Source organism: Phalacrocorax carbo, chromosome 4 (assembly GCF_963921805.1).
Source record: "Phalacrocorax carbo chromosome 4, bPhaCar2.1, whole genome shotgun sequence".
NCBI classification, from domain to species: Eukaryota; Metazoa; Chordata; class Aves; order Suliformes; family Phalacrocoracidae; genus Phalacrocorax; species Phalacrocorax carbo.
In genome coordinates, this window is record NC_087516.1 from 28,753,050 (window position 1) to 28,773,373 (window position 20,324).

Genomic DNA, 20,324 nt, shown 5'->3' on the forward strand with positions numbered 1-20,324 from the left:
GTCCTTAATTCCAAAATCAAATGTTATGGTTTTCGTCAAGGTATACATATGAGGCAGACTTTATCATCTGAATGGCAATTTCTTCTAATACAGGTATGTAATTCTGATATGCAGTGACCCATTACCCCACTGAAGAAATCTTTAGGTGGACTAAGCCTTCTGTTTCAGATTTTATATGTGGTTTACATTTTAGAAATTGTAATCAATAAGTGAACTTGCAAATTAAGCCATTAATCAAATGTGAATAATATGTTTCATATATTAATTAGAGATTAAAAACTCATAAGATTCCTTCACCAAAATCAAAATAAATTCTGATGAAGGAGGCTTATAAATGTTCTGAACAGCAATATTCAATCTGTGATTGCAGCGCATACCACAATGAAAAAATATAAATTAATTGTTACTGGACAATGTAATTGGCTGGAAGGATATAATAGTCAATTGGTGCTTGAGCAGGTGTAAGGGATTCAGGTATAATCACTACCATGAGAAATCAAATGCCAACATCCATAAAAAAATTAATGTCAGAAGTAATACTCATACAGGGAAAGGGAATAGTTTATCCATATTTATAAAACAAAAGCCAGTTAATAAAACCAGGTAGAAACTCTGAACAGAAAAGATCATGATCTCCAATGGGAGTTAGTGGGGGGAGTAATAGCTGAGACCTACTTCTTGTCATAACCCAAATACACTGCTCAAATTAAGAAAATATTGTTCATAGCAAATTCTTATTTACTTGTGATTATTCCTTTAGCATTAATGATCACTATTTCAACAGTGACATTATTAAAACAATACAGATACATGCATCATACTTACTGGCTTTGAAGGTTAATGTGTTGCCATTACTATAACTTCACAACAAAGCAACTATACTTCAGGCGTAAATACTTAGGTTTTAGCAATAAATGTAATGTGTGAGTAGTGAGAAAGGCAATAATTTCAAGTAGTTCATTATGACATTTTGATAAGCTCAGAATAAATGGAAATAATCTGATTTTCATTAATGCTCTACAAGAGTGAATGGACAATTTAGAAATTTTCATTGTGAAAATGGAGAATGAATAGCAGGCGAAATATTGATTCAGTTGCAGGATCTTAACATAGAAGGATTAATTCATGAAACTGTAGACTAATAAACATATGATATAAAAGTGTAATAAGAGGTCTAGTCATGCAGTAAAGAAGAAACTGCTGACAAATTGAAACATGTGCAAAGCCTTCTCACACACTGGCTTTTCTGTGGTGAATAAAAGAATTCTCCCTACCACCACCAAAATAAGGTGTAGCTGCAATTCAAATGTATGTCCCACCAAGGGAAATGGTCCTTATTAGAGGGCAAGTGTTTGTATTGTTAGTAAGATCTATAGCTTTCTAATAACTTTTGTAGGTACTTATAAGTTCTTTCTTGGCTTACAACCTGCAATACTTAGTTTTGTTTAATTCATAATCACAGAATCACAGAATGGTAGGGGTTGGAAGGGACCTCTGGAGATCACCTTGTCCAGCCCCCCTGCTTGAGCAGGAACAAATGAAGCAGGGTGCACAGGAACGCATCCAGGTGGGTTTTGAATGTCTCCAAAGAAGGAGACTCCACACCCTCCCTGGGCAGCCTGTGCCACTGCTCTGGCACCCTCACAGGAAAGAAGCTTTTTCTCATATTGAGGTGGAACTTCTTGTGTTCCAACTTGTGCCCATTGCCCCTTGGCCTGTCGTTGGGCACCACTGAAAAGAGTCTGGCCCCATCCTCTTGACACCCACCCTTCAGATATTTTTAAGTATTGATGAGATCCCACCTCAATCTTCTCTTCTCCAGGCTGAACAAACCCAGGTGTCTCAGCCTTTCCTCATAAGGGAGATGCTCCAGTCCCCTGATCGTCTTGGTAGCTCTCTGCCGGACTTGCTCGAGCTGTTCCCTGTCCTTCTTGAACTGGGGACCCCAAAACTGAACACAGCACTCCAAATGTGTCCTCACTAGGGCAGAGTAGAGGGCGAGGATCACCTCCCTCGACCTGCTGGCCACACTCCTTTTAATGCAGCCCAGGACACTGTTGGCCTTCTTGGCCACAAGGGCACATCGCTGGCTCAGGGTCAGCTTGTTGTCCACCAGCACTCCCAGGTCCTTCTCAATAGAGCTGCCTTCCAGTGGGTCAACCCCCACCTGCACTGGTGCATGGGGTTGTTCCTCCCCAGGTGCAGGACCTTGCACTTGCTCTTGTTGAATTTCATCTAGTTCCCCTTGGCCCAGCTCTCCAGCCTGTCCAGGTCTCGCTGGGTGGCAGCACAGCCTTCTGGTGTGTCAGCCACTCCTCCCAGCTTGGTATCATCAGGAAACTTGCTGAGGTTACACTCTGTCCCTTCATCCAGGTCATTGATGAATATGTTGAACAGGACTGGACCCAGCACAGACCCCTGGGGAACACCACTAGTGACAGGCCTCCAAACAGACTCTGCCCTGTTGATCATGACCCTCTGAGCTCTGCTGTTCAGCCAGTTCTCTGTCCACCTCACTGTCCACTCATCCAACCCTCACTTCTTTAGCTTGTCCATGATGATGTTATGGGAGACAGATAATAGTGTAGCACTGCATAAATCTGTTTGCTCTTCTTTTATGATTTTCTCTTTCCCATTTCCAAAGCACTATAAGACAGTTAAAAATATGTAATTGTAGCCTGGCAGAGGAAACAAACCTATTTCTTGCTCAAATTACTTAAACTATCTTCACTGAAGTACCAATTAAATTATTAACCGACTGGTCCACCACACACTAAAATGACACTTCTCAGAAGTGATCTATTGAGTCAGATTGTCTGTAGATTCAGGGAGTGCTGTAACTTTTGATGTTGAGTGTACAACTCAGAGGCTTTCTTTGCAACTGCAGGGAACAGAAGCTCTTGTTCTAAGGAAAAATGAGACATCAGCATACAAGGTAAGAAACAGGGCAAGACAGGTGGGTTGCCTACTGTCTTGACTGTTGTGGGAATTCAAGACATCCAGCTGATTTTTCCAAAATTCCCTTAATGTAGGAAAAAAATATCTGCTGAATTAGCAAAAATCCTATCACACCTACAGGAACATTCTACTGCATGTAGCTAATGCTGGAGAAGATGCAGTCCTTAATGCCGCACTTTGATGTGTAATGTCACCCACACAAATTGTGTGAACCTGGAGACCAGCAGATCTGTTAGCATTAAGTGAGATTATTCCTCTCTCTAGCAGGATATGGGCCATGGAGTATAGACAGCCAACTCTGCTTTTCTGGCTGGCTAACCAAGCAGGTTATGGGAGCATGCCACTGAATATAAAAAGAGAAATCAGTTGATAAAGAAGCTTCTAATAGCAAGGGTGCCTCCTATGAAAAATATCATACAAGTTTGACATTTACCAAAAGGCTAAATTACAAGCAAAAGTATATGCTGGTACCAAGGTCAGGGACAAACCCTGGAGCCAAAAGGATCTTCACAACTTGTAAGAATCAAGCCAGGATTTCACCCAAGGATTCAAACCACAACGGAGCAAGAAAGGTGAAAGATGTGGGTTCATAGCTATTCTAAGCACTTCCCTCACCTCTGGATGCTCATTCCCATTCCTTCCTTTTGGCTAACACTTGCTTTCTCTTTAAGCTCAACTGGTTGAATTATGGAGCTAATCTGTCTGGCCAAAAATAAATAAGTAAAGAAAATCAGCATTTAACATCAATATCAGCAGTAGCGTTTCAACATTTTATACTGCTATATCTATCCAGATTAGGAAACATCCTCACTGATGCAACAGTTTGGTTCAAGAGGCGTTAGCTGTTCTGCTCTAGGTGTTTTAAAATGTGATCCAAGAAACAGTTTTTAGTCATTCACAAATTACAACACAAATATAATTGCCATAAAGCCGTGGCTTATGCCCATAGCTTATGCAGAACATCTTTCTAATAATGCATGGTTCATTAATATCAGGTATAACTCATATCCCCTGTTCAGCGTGCATCAGGTTTTTTGTTGGAATACATTTTACCATGATATTATACTCATGACTTGCATAAAAGCACAAACTTGCATAACAAAATCCAGGCTGTATCGTATTTATAAAGTATGACTGTTGCTTCTAGTGAAATGCACATGGATCTACACTGAATTACAGCTGTAGCAGAGAATATTAAATTCTGTTTTCTGAACCAATTGACATTGCATATGCTTCATTTGCAGTGTGATGTGTGATCAGAAAGCAAGTAATAACCAAAGGCTATTGAAGGCTAGCAATTTGGTCAGATTTGGCAAAACACCAAGGTGTGTGTATTAATTCAAGATGTGCTGAGTCCTTTGTCTTTGGTCACACTCAATGCTTCCCTCATATCACGCTTTTCATTTTCTAAAGGAGAAAGCAAATCACTGGCTGGACTATAATGATCTGTGTTTGTTCCATACAGAAATGGACTATTTTCCTTCTGTTGGCTACAACCGTTTCTTTCAGTGTTTTAGAATTTGAAGACTGAAATATATGCATGCACACTTTCATTTATATATACCCACAGAGCCTTCCTGCCTTCTGATTAGCTAGATCACTTGGAGGGAAACAGAAAGCAAGATCAGTCACATACTGCCTCTGACTCCGTTGTAGGGCTGGGTATATCTTTGGGAGTTCGGTACATTAAAAGTTCTCAATGTACCTATAGACTCCTTTCTAAAAAGGTAGGCGTTCATTTAGTTTTGTAACAGATTTATATACAAGTTAATCTATTTCTAAAGTTAAAGGGCTATCACAGTGACTTCTAACTTATTCACACTTTCTTTATATAGCCTGTGTTGGTAGTGGCATCTGAAGAAAACCTGGCTGCTATTCATACAGATGAAAGTGAAGAGCAGAAGAGCACATTAATTTGCAGCCATGTGTTACAGGGAATGCCATTGTTGGTATCAGGTTGCCCCACAGTTCACCCCAACAAAGAGTCTTTGCTAGAGCTGCATAATCCAAGAGGGCAAAATGATCTCCACCGACCACAAGCAGAGGTCTTCAGAGCTGGAAATGGCCCATCTTAGGGACCTGTACAATTTGGATTAAACACAGAACTTGGAGTTGATAAATTCCAAGGCAGAAAGCCAAGAACACATTCACAGAAGGGGAAATAAGATTTAAACTAGAGCTTGTTTAATTTTGTACTATGAGTGACAGTGATCTGCTTGGATCCTTAGAAAGAAATTTAATACCAGCAAGTTCATTCTTCCTTCCAACACCAGCTTTGTCAGTTTTTGCACAGAGTCACAGGGTCACTGAGGTTAGCAGGAACCTCTCGAGATCATCTAGTCTAAAATCCCTACTCCAAGCAGGTCACCTGCAGCAGGTTCCTCAGGATCATGTCCAGACAGCTTTTGAATATCTCCAACGATGAAGACTCCACAGCATCTCTGGGCAACCTGTCCAGTGTTCAGTCACCCTCACAGCAAGGCAGGGTTTTTGTGTGTTTAAATGGAATATTCTGTATATCAATTTGTGCCCTTTGCCTCTTGTCCTTTCAGTAAGTATCACTGAGAAAAGTCTCATGTGGTTTTCTTTACTCCCCTAGATATTGAAGTATGTGGATTAGTTGCCCCTGAGCTTTCTCTTTTTTGCAGACTGAACAGTCCTACCTCTCTCAGCCTTTCCTCATATTTCAAAATGTCCAGGCCCTTAGTCATCTTTGTGGCACTTCACAGGACTTGCCCTAGTATGTTCATGTCTCTCTTGTACCCAGCACTGGACACAGTACTCCAGACATGGTCTCACCAAAGCAGAGTAGCAGCTTGACCTGCTGGCAATGCTTTTCCTATTGCAATCCAGGCAGCAATTGGATGCCTTTGCCACAAGAGCACATTGCTGGTTCGTTTTCTTGTCTACCAGGATGCCAGGGTACTTCTGTGCAGAGCTGCTTTCCAGCCTGTACTGGTACATGGACTTATTCTTCCTATGATAGAGGATTTTGCATTTCCCTTTGTTGAATCTCATGAGGTTCTTCTCTACGCATTTCTCCAACCTGTCGAGATTCTTTTGAATGGCAACACAGTTCTGTTGTATATCAGCCACTCCTCCCCATTTTATATTGTCTGTGAACTTGCTGAGGGTGCACTCCGTCACATCACCCAGGTCATTATCCAAGATTTTAAATAGTATTGGCCCCAGTATCAACCCGTGGGTAAATAAACTAATGATTGGCTTCCAGGTGAACTTTGAGCTACAGATCACAATCTCCTGAGCCTGGCAGTACAGCCACTTTCCAGCCTACCTCACCTCTACTTCATCAGTTTGTCTAGTAGACTGAAGTCTGATAAACAATATCCAATGCTCTCCCCTTGTTCACAAAACTAGTCATCTGATAATACAAGAGTATCAGGTTGGTCAGGCATGATTTCCCCTTCATAAATCAATGCTCACCACTCCCAATCACCATCTTGTCCTTAGGATGTTTGAAAATGTTTTCCAGGATTATTTGCTCCATTACCTTCCCAAGAATCAAGGTAAAGATGACTGGCTGGTAGTTCACCAGACCCTCCTTCTTGCCCTTTTTAAAGGTAGGAGTAATATACGCTTTCTTCCAGTCCTCAGGAACTACTTCAAATCACTGTGATTTTTTCCAAAGGTAATTGAGAGTTGTCTCACAGTGACACCAGGCAGCTCCCTCAGCACTTCTGGGTGCACCTCATCAGAATCCATGGACTTGGGTATGTCCTGTTTATTTAAATGTTCCCTATCCTGATCTTCTTCCATCAAGGCTAAGTCTTCCTTGCTCAACTTTCCCACTGGACTTGGAAGCCTGGGATTCCTGAAGGTAGGTAGGTCTTACCAACAAAGACCAAGGCAAAGAAGGCATTGAGTTCCTCAGCCTTTTCCAAGTCACCAGGGTCCCAGCCCCATTAAACAGTGGACCCATGTTTTCCCTAGTTTTCCCTTTGCTGCTGAGATACCTATAGAAGTCCTTCATTTTGCCTTTCATGTCCGTCATTATATTTGGCTCCAGGTGGACTTTTGTTTTCTCATGACTGGGTCTGCGTACTCAGAGAGTGTCTCTATATTCCTTCCAGGTCGCCTGGCCCTGCTTCCTTCTTATAGTTGAGTTTAGCCTAGACCAACTTGTTCATCCATGCAGGCCTCCTGCTGCCTTGGCTTGATTTAGGTGAGTGGACAGTGAGGTGGATAGAGAACTGGCTGAACAACAGAGCTCAGAGGGTCATGCACCAGTACAGGTGGGGGGCTGATGTACTGGAAGGCAGCTTTGTGGAGAAGGACCTGGGAGTGCTGGTGGACAACAAGCTGACCCTGAGCCAGCAATGTGCCCTTATGGCCAAGAAGGCCAACGGTGTCCTGGGCTGCATTAAAAAGAGTGTGGCCAGCAGGTCGAGGGAGGTTATCCTCCCCCTCTACTCTGCCCTAGTGAGCCCACATTTGGAGTGCTGTGTTCAGTTTTGGGGTCCCCAGTTCAAGAAGGACAGGGAACAGCTTGAGCATATCCCACAGAAGCATGGGGCTGAGTACGGAGTTAGCACTGTGTGAAGATCAGAGTCAGAGGAAGTCTGGTCTCTTGAAGTACAGGGCTGAAATCCTGCTTCTTGAATTGTTTCCCCCCTCAGGATCCTGCACACCACCATCTCATGGTCAATGCACCCAAGGCTTGCACATTCCCAACCAGTCCATCCTTGTTTGTAAGTGTAAGCTACAGTGTACAGCAGTGTATCTCCCCTCATTGGCTCTTCCATTACCTGGGCTAGGAAGTTGTTGTCAATGAACTTCAGAAGCCTCCTGTACTGCTTTGGATGTCGTCTCTTTACACTGTCTCTTAGTGTGAGGTGTGAAGGTAGCCTCACCTTTGGTAAATGGCAGGGTGACCAGATGGATCTACTCTTTCTCAGTACCATCTGGACAATGGCTCATTACTGGACGCTTGTTCTAGTGTATTAATGCTGTCAGACTTATTTTTTTAAAAATAGAGACATTGACCACCATGCACAGCCCACACTAAAAGCAGTTGAACTCCACCTATAATGCAGCGTGAGGCATGGTTTGACTCCCATCACTGTTGTTTCTGCAAAAACTAACCTGTTTGGTGTTCGGTGGCTTTGATAGAAAGGAAGAACAGAAAGGAATTTCAAAGGAAAATGTGTTCCATCAGAAAGGTTTAATAGCAATATGCCAAGCTACAGCTTAGGGGAATTTTCATTGCCAGTTCTGACTATCTCAAAATTTTAAAAATTGACTTGGGCGTGAGGGGGGTGGAAGAGGAGGGGGGAGGAGGAGTGCAGCAGTTAAATAAGTTGCTCTGCACAAAACAATAATCTTCATAAAACTCCGTCACATTCTTTGCTCTTGCCACTCATGTCCAGTATTAGCAAAAAATGATGCCAGTCTTTGGAAAGTGGAAGAGACATTAAGTTCCTTCCTCTTTAATAATTTATACCAGGGTCTCAAAAGATCTGCAAAGAAACTGAAAGCAGAGTTGCTTTTCAAGATTTAAAATGTTATGAATATTAATCTTTCACTTTTACTGTGGCTTCCATCCACCACAAATGCAAAGGACAACTGTTCAAAATGTTTGATGTAGTCAATGCTGGTTCTAGTTAAATGCTTTTCTTCTCCCACATGATCTATCAGCTCTGTAAATATTAGTCAGGCCCTCTATTTACTTCATACCTCTACCTAAAGCATATTGTTGAAGAGAAATCCTCATTCATTACAATCTGATTTTTGGATTAAAAGTTTCCTGAAAAAATATACTATGTTATAGACCATTTTCTACATTGCTGGTAATCGCCCAGCATTCCATAAGGGCATAAAAATACTCTTTGATACTGATGAAATATTCAGAAAAAAATATTCTGACTAAAGCATAACACTTCCCAATGGAACAATAGCTATCTTCAGACAATTGCTAGTAAGAAAGCACTACAAGCATATTTTGCCCTCCTAGCATATTTTGTCTGCATACATTTTTGCATCCATGAAAAAGGAAACATAGAGAGAGACAAGCAGAATAGACTGCTTCTTCACCAATAACTTCATCCTTATTTTTATCCTGGCATTAGGATATTGCCTTGCTTTATATTACAACATTCCCTCTGAAGGGGAAGAAATGAAAAGGAAGTAAAATTCATCCAGTGGCTCCAGGAGGTGTTATTTACAGTGTCCTAATAAATCGGTAAATCTCTTAAGAAGCAAACACCCGGAATAGGTACATAAGAAAAGTACTGGGTCATATAACTGAGATTGGGTCCTATCGGTACACGCTCAAAAGCTACTCATTTACAGCTCTAGAGAAAAGCAGGGAGCAATGCCCAAATAACCCAAGTACATACCTATCGGTGCGTTTGAACAACCATGTCCAGCCTCTTGCCGGCGTCATCCCAGTGTGAATCCCATGTTTCATGGATTGGCCAAACTCTCACACCACTTCAAGGGAGGGCTGGTTTTTATGGACCAGTGGCAAAGAAATGGCAAATTACGAAGTGGCAATAAGAATCAGGCTTACACATTACCCAATATATTGCTCAATATGCAGTGTGTGTGCTGTTCGTAGGCTTTTCCTTGGGAACAGTGTTGGTGACAGTGTTGTAGTAGGACTGGAGTTCACTGAGAGTGTTGTACTTCAATATAAGTCTCTAACACAATAAAACAGGCTCTCTGGGACTTCAGGATGAAGACTAGATTAATTGTGTAAGGTGTGCTATCAAAAAAATACAAAAAACCATGACAGTTTTGAACTATCACAAAGCAATCCAGAAAAAAGCTACTCCGTTAACAGAAAGGCAACTCCCTCGCCCAGCCTGCGCCAATCTGCAGATGAAGTGTATATCCCAATGATCCCAATGCAGGACACAGTTAGGGACATGATGTAAATAGTAATTTGACCTGAAGAACGTAAGTCAACTTTCTCTGACCTTTTTTTTACTCCTCACATTTTGATTTTCCCTTCAAATCCAGGAGACAGCAACAACAGTTAGAAGGAGGCTCTATTCTCTGACAAATATTCCAACATCAAGTAATATATTTGTTGGTATTTGCTGGTACCTTTAACACTTACAAATCAGAGTTTACAAGCTTGAAATCCAAGATGAATCATCTAAAGTAATTTGAACTACAGCAACACAGTATCTTGAACTCTGCGAAGTATGCCACAGAGCTCATAAAGAGGCCCCAGCCAAGAACCACAATGAGCAATAGGTTTTAAGGATTTGTTTCTAAATGGAAGGCTGTGGCTGTGCATACACAGGGCACCTAACTGGTGTAGCAGTTGCCAGAATACAAAGCACATGCAGGAGCTGTGGTACGTCACCTTGGGACTACAACTGCAATTACCCAGCCCTGCATTTACAGGTTAGGGAGGGTTTTCCTCACCTGATATAATATGTAGTTTGTACCACCTCAGTAACTGAAAATTTACTGTGGGAAACCAAGTGCAAAATCACCCATATATATATGTGATAACAATATTCTTCTACTGCATCTTGTTAATTGACAGATGTCATCGTACACATGCAAAGGATATTGCCCTGATTCACAGAGGCAGGTAGAGTTTGTTATCCACCAGCCCAAATATCTCTTTTGGGGTACAAGTAAGTAAGATCTAAGCAGTCATCTTCCAAGGAAAACCTTGGGAAAGCCAGCCTTGTGGTGAAGCCTGAGCCCATGTTAGCTTTTTCAACATAAACTAGCAATAAAGCCAAACCACTTACGGCTATAGCTTGGACTATACACATTGGGACACTCGTCTCAGAAGTCCAAAGAAATAGAGCAAGTAGCAATAGGTACAATTTGCAACATGAGAAGTTACAATCAAATACAAAGAAATGTTTCTATGCCATGAGTGTGGTGACAGAGAAACAGGGACCCAGGGAGGCTGTGCGATCTCCATCCTTGGAGATGCTCAGTACTTGACTGGACAAGGCCTCACACAACTTCATGTAATGTACACTGAGCAGGGGATTTGACAGGATGACCTCCAGAGATCCTTACCAATGTAATTTATTACAACTCTACTATTTTTATCTATCTGCAACATAGGTTGCTCACACACTGTCCTGGCATCCCCAGGTATTCCAGGAGAGCATTACATAGCCCCAGCCCAGATACAAGGAGCCCCAGATCCCTTCCAATAAGCAAAATTACTTCCATCTTCCATGAAGAACATTTATGTGTTTGTCATGAGAAGCTGCAGCTATACAGGAAAATAAAGGGCCATCCCTGAAGTATTTATAGCCTTTCCACCAAAAGACTTGGAACTCAGAACACTTATTTTAAAATAAACAAAAAACCAAAAACAAACCCACACCCTACTAACAGTATATATATTTGGGGTTGTTTCCAAGTAAGCTTTGTTACCCAGTATACTCCCATTGATGAACCAAGCTGTCTAGTAGGAGGCTTCTTACGTTCCACATCAACTCGTGGTTACCTATACCCTGCAGCAATATGTTTTATAACCTTCTGAAAACATGAAACATTGCCATGCGTAATAAAAAACGTGAGGACATTCTCATTGTATAAATAGAAAACCCTATTAAACTCTCACCAAGCTAAGGAATATTTTCTTTCCAATATACTGTTTGTTTCCTTTGGGAAATTCTATCCTTAATAAAAAAAGCACCTTCACAGAGGCGGTAATGGGTTACTTAAAAACAAGCGAACAAAAACAAACAAACAAAGCCTCACACACAAATCCTGAGAGAAAAGCTATGAGGGGAATTAAACATTTGTGCTGTCAAAGCATTAAAAACAAAAATACAAAATGTGCTATATTTAAATTAACTTTAATAAGAAGTACAAAAAGATAATGTTAAGCAATATTTTGCATGTGGTTAATAAATATTCTTCAACAGCAAGCAGTGACACATTCAAACATAAATCCAGTTATTTCTTTTACATTTTAGAAAAGTAACAACTTTTTCCAGTTAAAACAAGGTCACAAATTACAGAATATTATCATCCTCTTTAATTATTTGTAACTATGAAACCTACTAAATAAGTGAACTGTCACCCAGAAGATTTTATATGATGTCGATGTTCAAGGTTAAGTATACTTACATTTATCATGCAGTTTCTTACTGTGCATATTTGATTGGTGTTTAATTTTCTTTAAAATTATTGGTTCCCTTCTTCCTGTTTCCTTATTTCTTGTTAATATACTGGAAGCGTCTATTTTCAAACTCTTACACATTTTCACGCCTAAGTGACTCACTAAAGTAGATTTGTCATATAACGCATAAATGCTCTCTGACTCCAGCTCAGCCGAGAAATTGGTAACAATGTCTGAATCAGACTCCATGTTATTTTTACTATTTTTTTAAAATCAAGTATAACAAGATTTAGTGTAATCACCTCCATTAAAGTGCCTTCAAATGTTTCCTAATAAAGTGACTATATGGAGGGCAGAGGGTGAAGGGGTGCTGTTTAGGAACTGATTTTTTAACAGTTTATAGATACGGTGCATATTGTACATATGTATTCTAATAGATGTAAAGTACTACATTGCATTCCGTGCTAATGCTAAGCTACAGTAGCCTATAAACTGATAAAGTCAGCCAAAATGAACATCTAATAAAGAATATCAAAAGCAGTTGATCAAAGCAATATCTTGTTCCATTCTCTATTTCCATCCATCCTCAACAGCATAGATAGATGGATGAAGTACTGGAAAACAAATGTAACACGTCAACCTGTTGAAGCTCACCTCTTCGAATATCAGACAAATGAAAGCACTCAGTGCAATCATTAAAAATGTTGAATGCATAAAGACACGCTCCAGGCCACCTGACTGAGTGAGGTATTCACAACATTATGTAAGGAATTAAAATTTGAAACCAAAATATAACTTTTAAATCATCCAACAATAAAAATATATTCATATATATTTATGTAGACACCAACACTAGAGGAAGAGTATACAACATCTTGCATATTTTAAAACATCCTCCAAATTCCTTTTTGGGAGTGTTATCACTTACTCCTAACTCATAGCACTTTCACAACATTCTTAAAAGGCATTAATATATAGCAGGAATGAAACAGACATCAAGTCCTGTATTTCAGTATGGTTGACTCCTCTTTAAGGGCTTATTTTCATGGGTTAAAGAACTAAGCACCTCCACCCATAGGAGAGCCCAAGTGTGCACTGAGGTGTACTCCCCTTCTGTAAAAAAATCCTTACTGACTTCAGTGATGCAGACAAATATCCTGAGGACGTTAATCAGTTTTATTTTAAATTCAGTGCAAGTTTTGCCCTGATCTCAGTCAGAGATGTCAAGCCCTCAAAGTTTAGCCTCTTCCAGTAAGATGTAATCACAGACTCCGAATTATGAGCTCAAGGATTCACCTGGAGAGATCTGAATCTAGAAAATTAAATGGTTTGAAGTAGAGGTAAACAAACTTTTTATGTGATTAACATCTGTCATTCATGGAAACAAACTTTTAAGCCTTTAGCTTCTACTACTAAAGGTCTAAAGCGATGAAGTCCCTCACCAATTCTCAGGTGGCTGGAATTAACAATTAGATTCAGAATAGAATTAAAATCCTGGTTGTTAGGGAGTTTGGGTTATCTACAGAAATGAGGTGGAGGTCTCCTTGACTAAAAAAACAAAATCAAGAGATGGTAATATTAAAGGGGTATAACTTAAAGTTATATTGCAAACTGACAGCATTCTAGCAGAAGGTACACTGTTGCTGGAAAGAGGTGGAAGGAATCCTAAAACTCTGCTTTCTGAAGAACCACTCCCTTTACTGGAGGCTGAAGTGTGAGCTGACTTTCACATAAATTCACTTAATTACTGTAATGATTCAAAGTCTTTAAGACAAAAACTTTATATGACATCAAATTATACCACACAGAGATTCTATTTAGATGTGTTCAGACATTTGTACATTTGTCATGCTCTGTGTTCTTTAAATGAAGCTACTTAACTTTCTGGGCTCATTTTAAAATGTTTTCTTCCTCTGCTTTAAAACCCATTGCATTGCAGTCTAAATTTTAGCATTATGTGTCTACACATAATCGGGCATAGACTGATGATAGCTTCATATCCATACTGAAATCATCTTTCATGCAAATTTTTAGGAATGGAGATGTTCAGGAGCGTAGCCTTGACCTATTTTGTGAAAGGCCAAGGCAAAAATTTGTGCACCACTAAGCTTTCAGAATAGCAATGAGAGGGATGGAGGATGGATGCTGACTATTTGTGCTTAAGTGAAAGTCACACCTCCTAAGAAAAAAAACAACCTTAGAATTAACAAAGTTCTAATTTTCCTGAAGCTTCTTTTACCCCTCTGCCCTAGATGCCCCATACAGCAGGAAGCACAGAACATTGCATGGTTTTCACAAAGCAGTAGGCAGAAGCCTCTCCGTTTCAAAGGCACAACTAATGTCCCTCAAGTTCAGCAGAATTATACAAGTATTTCAATTTCATATGCTCTGAAATTTACTCTCCCACAACTCACATTTGGTAATGAAACCTCAGAACTTAGGCTGAAACAAAAATACACATTACCTCCCTCAACGGCTTCTTCCTCAGTCATCTCACAATCCACCGACAGAGTAACAGACCCATTTGCTGCTTTTCTTTCCCCCTTTCCTCACCCATACATCCCTACCTCCTCCCAGTGCTTCTGCTTGCTTTCATGCAGACAGTTTATGGTCACCCCACATCTGAAAAGTCTCACCCCCCCATGTATTATCTGTAATCACCGGGAAGGGATGGTGATTCATTAAGGCTCCTGTCTGGTGTCTAGTGAAGCTCTTTCATGCTCTCTCCTGTGACTGTAGAGGCAGACTAGCGCCTTAGTTTAGCATAATGTTCAGTGGTATGAGTAGTGTCCCAAGCTAAAGATCATATCTCAGAACATCAACCGTAGTATTTGTTTCTAAAGATGCTCAACAATGCAGCAGTTACAAGTTGAATTAACCCAGATATGGAAGGTGAAGGTAATTTAATTGGCTACAATGTACTTGAGAAGTTTGGAAGCCACTCTTTTAAAAGCAATCCGTTAAGAAGTCTCCAGCAGACAATTCTGGCTGATAAACCCTGCTGATCTCTATATTCTTCATGCTGATTTATAAATTACTGTTAAATTACTGACCACATGCATCCAGAAGTGTGTGCCCCAGTACTACACAGGAAACCTATTTCGTAAACAATGGTTCATAATTATCCAAGTTTACCACAGTGTTATATCATTGTATTTATTGTATTCATTGTTTAAGCCAAATAAAACATCACACCCTGACCCAAGAAGAAAGGAAAAAATAAATTAGATTAGCATGTCAACCAAAAATTTCACTGGTAGATTCCACGTGCAAGTCTTTGACTTGTGTTTGTTCACTCATGCTCTCTCTCCCCACTTTAAGACCAGCAAGTTTTACTCAAAATAAATGAAACTTCTAGGTGTTTGGCACATAAATTTATGAGACCAGCTTTAAAATCCCAGATACAGATTCTATGCTGCTAAATGGAAAGAAAACCTAAGTCTTGTATTCCGGTGTTCCTTGCACAATGCTCACGTTCACTTAAATCTTTACATTCAAATTCACTTATCTAGTTGTTAGTCTTACAAATTTGCAACTTACGTGCAGGCAGTTTACTCACTATAAATGTTTCAGCAGAGAAACAATAAAGCAGACTCCTTCCTCCCACAGAAAGAGTTTGCTGTAACACAGACCAACTGAACTAAATGTAAAAGTGAAACTTCTCTGGGGTGTACGCACTCAAAAGCCTTGCTGACGCCCACAGTATTCCTGATTTCCTGATTGACAAAAGCTGAATTTGCCAGATTCATTCTGGTAAAATGTCACATGGCAGACATTCATTTGCCAGGAACCAGCTGAAAGCTGGATGCCAAAATAATCCACTGCATGTGGATATTTAAAATGTATTATTTTTCACGGAGTGAATTTATAGAGTATGCCTATTTTTCTATATTAGCATGTTATAAATGTATCTTTAGCATGTGATAAACTCCTGTTTTTTTGTCTGACTAAGCGTAACACAAGTGTAGAGAAAATGGTCAGTGAATGAAAAAATAATTGTACCCAATATAAGCAGTAGCAGCAGAGCTGACTAACACGAGACAGCATCAGGCTTCATGTGCAAACTGAAGACACCCTTTTTGTGTGCAGCTCTGAATTACACACATGTTATCTTCCAGAGAAGAAGTCTTGTTGGAGAAGACTCGTACTGTTAAAAACCTTTGAGGGGTCCCATTCTTGGGTAAGGATGCAAAAATCCTTCCTTATCAGTTAATCCAACATGCCTTTGAGCACACGCATGTTTGTAGTGGGGAGGGGTCTGACTACACAGTGTCATGCATGAAGCAATACCCAACATTGTTTAAACATTGTGAAGGGTCTGGAGTACCTGGGATATGGCCAAGGGTGAAGCACAAACCTCTGTTTCTCATAGCCCAGTCCAGTGAGGTTCGGAGAGTCCCTAGGTCTTGCTGATACGAACAGAAGGTAAGAACTCCCACTAGGTCACAGGAAGGAGACCTCCACTACAGAAAACATAATCAAGCTGCTCAAGTTCAAGAGCAGTTTAGCATGGGCCTCTATTAAACTATACAGTCAGAGCCCTTTGCCAAAAACAGAGTTAAAAGTGAAGGGATTTTTCTACAGTTCTAATATTTACAATTATTTGTACATATGCACATATTTATATATTTATTCATACCTGGACAATGTGACGTTAAAGGGATAATTTATAATTTACAAATGAAACATTTTAAAAATGTATAATTATACCATGAAAAAACCTTTTTGTTATTGCTTGCCTTCCAGCCTTATGCTCATAATCACACTATTGCACACATCTCCATGTTACATGGAAGATCTATAATTTATATATAAATATATATGAAAAATAAGGATATTTTTATTTTAATGTTCTAAGTAAAGTGCTCATTTTTTAACTACTGTTGATGAGAAAGGTTTAATCTGACGGCTTAATTAGAGGGACTTCAAGGGATACACACCTTGTCCATGCTTCTCCCTTTCATTTATAACTTACGAAACATCTTTATTTTACTGATGTCAACTCTGTCTTAACTATTAATTCTATTCATAATATGCATTTGTGACCTTGGCATCTATACTGTCACATAAAGTACAAAACAGAATCACATTAAAAGCAAAGAAAAAGCAAGAAAATAAAACAGCAAATGAAAGCAGTGTTTCTCTTTGTTGTTTTTAGCACATTTCCATGTCTTAAGATACTCTTTTATTTGATTTTAGAAATATTTGTACAACTTTGTTAAACTCTGAACATATCTATTTTATGCACTATACTCAAGTACTGTACAAAACTGCAATAAATGACACTATACGACTACATATGTCTCTACTCGAAGACATCATCATAAAGGTGTATCTTTTTTTAAAGGTCAACTAATAACTGCTAATGTATGTGTGAATCAAAATATTTTTGACTGGCCAAGTATACTAAAATCTAAATACAGTACACAATTATTACTTATGTCATGATTTACCAGGCCTTTAGGGGCATAAAGAATCTTTGCAAAGGCTCAGATGAAAAACAGTTTTCCTGATCAGTATTAAATGTTCATATAAAATTGCAAATGGCAGCTCCAATTTAGTTATATTTGTGTATATGAAATACAGTTGATACCTACTGATGATGCATGACCTTTTATTAAAAAAATAACATTCAAATCTTAGCAAAACCATTTCTAGTATACAAAGTTGTTGTAAAGTTATGTCAGCGAAATGTAAACTTGCAATTTACAAAAGCAGCAGTAATTTTTATTATATGGACAATTTCCTGAACTTAAATGGTTCTTGTTTCCCTTGAAAACCATGCTTTCTGGGACAAATACAGGTAAATATTTTAATGGCAGGTTTTAGGAAAACATTAAGAAAGGAAAAAGAGTGTATTACATTACTGATATACTTAACCCTGAAAAATTTCTGAGTGCTTTCATGAATCTAATCTAATAATCCAATTAAGACCAAAATAAAAAAGCAAAAAAATCCAGAGAATCTGGCTTAGCAACATCAAATAAATAAAACAGTGAAAAGAATTTCACTTCAGTAGTTCACTAGTGGAAGTTGGTTGATACTGGAAATTTGATTAACACTTGCTTTTCTCTGAAATCAATTAAAAGAGTTTATTAACAACTTCAAACAGGACAGAAGTAAGAAACTCAGGGGTTTTGCCATATAGTAGTCTTTACTACCTCTTCAGCCTACCTAGTATCCAGAATGTGAACAGTAGAACTGTACGACCTCCATACTCTGTTATGTACATGGGTACTGTATTTTATGAAACAATTACACCTTTTTAAAAAAATCACTTTTTTAAATGACAGTTTCTTTCATTAAAGTAGAATTAGTTACTTTATAGAAAAATATTTTAACTTTAAATTAAAAAAATACTGTTCCTAAATAATTATGTAGGATCATATCTTTATTTTATTGTATGGAGAGAATATAATTCTGTATATTTGAATCCTAGTTTAACAGAACTCCCCTGGGTATAACTTTTAAAGAGCTGGCTATGTTTGCCATGGGTGCTATCTGTTTACAGACCCATGAATTAACACTGTGTCCCTCCTTTGGAGATACACAGATAAGACATCTATATACACTCTGTACATAATGGTTCACAGATTAGCAGTTATTAGTCGTACTGTACATAGCGAACAACCTATCTGATTAGAATGATGCTTTAAGTCCTCAGTGCAATTCAGCTTTTAGGTTGATGGCGCAAAGCCAAGTAAGACAGGCTCCCTGTTTAAATATGTAGCCCAATACACTAAATTAAAAGTACCAAATAAGACGGGAAACACTATTCTAGACATTCTGTCAATCTTGCTAACACTGTTGAATGTCTTCTTTGCTTCCTGTGGCTTCGCTTCTGGTTTTGCCTTGTTGGGTTCTGCAGTTGTAGCGCTCTTGGAGATGGTTGGTAGCACTGAGTCCTTGGTAATATTTGGAGCATAGTTGGCAACAGCCACTGCATAGGCATTGTTTTTCTTAATGACAGATGCTTTTTCTTTTTTCTATTGGAAGACAGCATGAAGTTAAATATTTAATGTGTATTTTCCAGAATAGACTTAACAAAACATAATTTCAAATGTAAAAGAAACAAACAAGTATGTGTGAGTATGTTAAAATAAATACCAGGAATACATACTGATAAACTCAAATATCACAGAATCACAGGTTGGACACTTCTAGTCTATCCGAAAAGAAGGTACAGGTAACATAAGAATGCTCTAAAAACATGGACTCTCGCACCATCAAATGCCCTACTGAAGTTATACGAGGAAGGGTCTGTTACTGCAATTGTAAGGATAACTGGAAAAGATTTGGTCTTTAGCTGCTTTGTATCTGGCTCTTTACTAGTTGTCTGTTAAGACAACTAGGAGTGAATGGGTGGACTGGGAAAAAAGATAACCCGGCATTGTAATAAAATGAAAATCAGGTCATCTTTCGCACATAAATCTAGCATCACTATTATTTGAACATCTCATAACATACCACCGATAAATAAAGGAATTTCAGAAATGGTCTACATTTTTAAGAGATTCTGGAGAAATGTTTATTGTTTTGTTTACATATACATACACACAGAAGTCAGAAAGAGATGGCAATTAAGAGAAAGAAGGATTCCAGCCTGGTAGTTGCAGAAGTAAGCTGAGAACTAGCCCAAGGATTATTTCTGTTTTTCAGAAATTATTGCTTAAAGAATGCATAACAGTGATGAAAGTGGGAATTAGAACCTAAAAGAAATAGCAGAAGATAAGAAAAGTGGTATGGAATGACAAGAATTTAATGAAGTTCAGCAAAGGGAAATTCAAATCCTGCACCTGGGTAGGAATAACCCCATGCACCAGTACAGGTTGGGGCTAATGGGCTGGAAAGCAGCTTTGCAGAAAAAGCCCAGGGGATCCTGGTGCCCCAAGCTCAACACAAGCCAGCAATGTGCCCTCACAGCAACAAAGGCCAACAGCCTCCCGGTCTGCATGACAAAGAGCACGGCCAGCAGGCAGACAGAGAGGTGATCGTTCCCTTCGATTCAGCCCTAGCGAGACACATCCAGTTCTGGGCTCCCCAGTTCAAGAGAGACATGGATATAATAGAGCAAGCCCAGCAAAGGACCACCAAGATTATTTAAGGCCTGAAGCACCTGAGATATGAAAGGCTGAGAGAACTGGGGCTGTTAAGCCTGGAGAATAGAAGGCTCGGGAGGAAGTCTTATCAATGTACATAAATATCTGGTGGGAGACAGTAAAGACAACCAGACCAGACTCCTCTCAGTGATATCCAATGGAAAAACAAGAGGCAATGGGCACAAATTGAAATA

At 39.2% G+C, this 20,324-nt stretch overlaps 1 protein-coding gene across 1 annotated transcript in view; it reads right to left on the reverse strand.

Annotated features, from left to right (window-relative positions):
- Positions 1-12,281: 12,281 nt before the first annotated feature.
- Positions 12,282-20,324, reverse strand: part of GABRA2 (gamma-aminobutyric acid type A receptor subunit alpha2) — a 63,067-nt gene continuing 55,024 nt past the window's right edge. Inside the window, exon 10 of the mRNA XM_064449372.1 lies at positions 12,282-19,017. Within this exon, the coding sequence (XP_064305442.1) occupies positions 18,709-19,017 (309 nt within the window). The 3' untranslated portion in view covers positions 12,282-18,708. The remainder of the gene's footprint in view (positions 19,018-20,324) is intronic.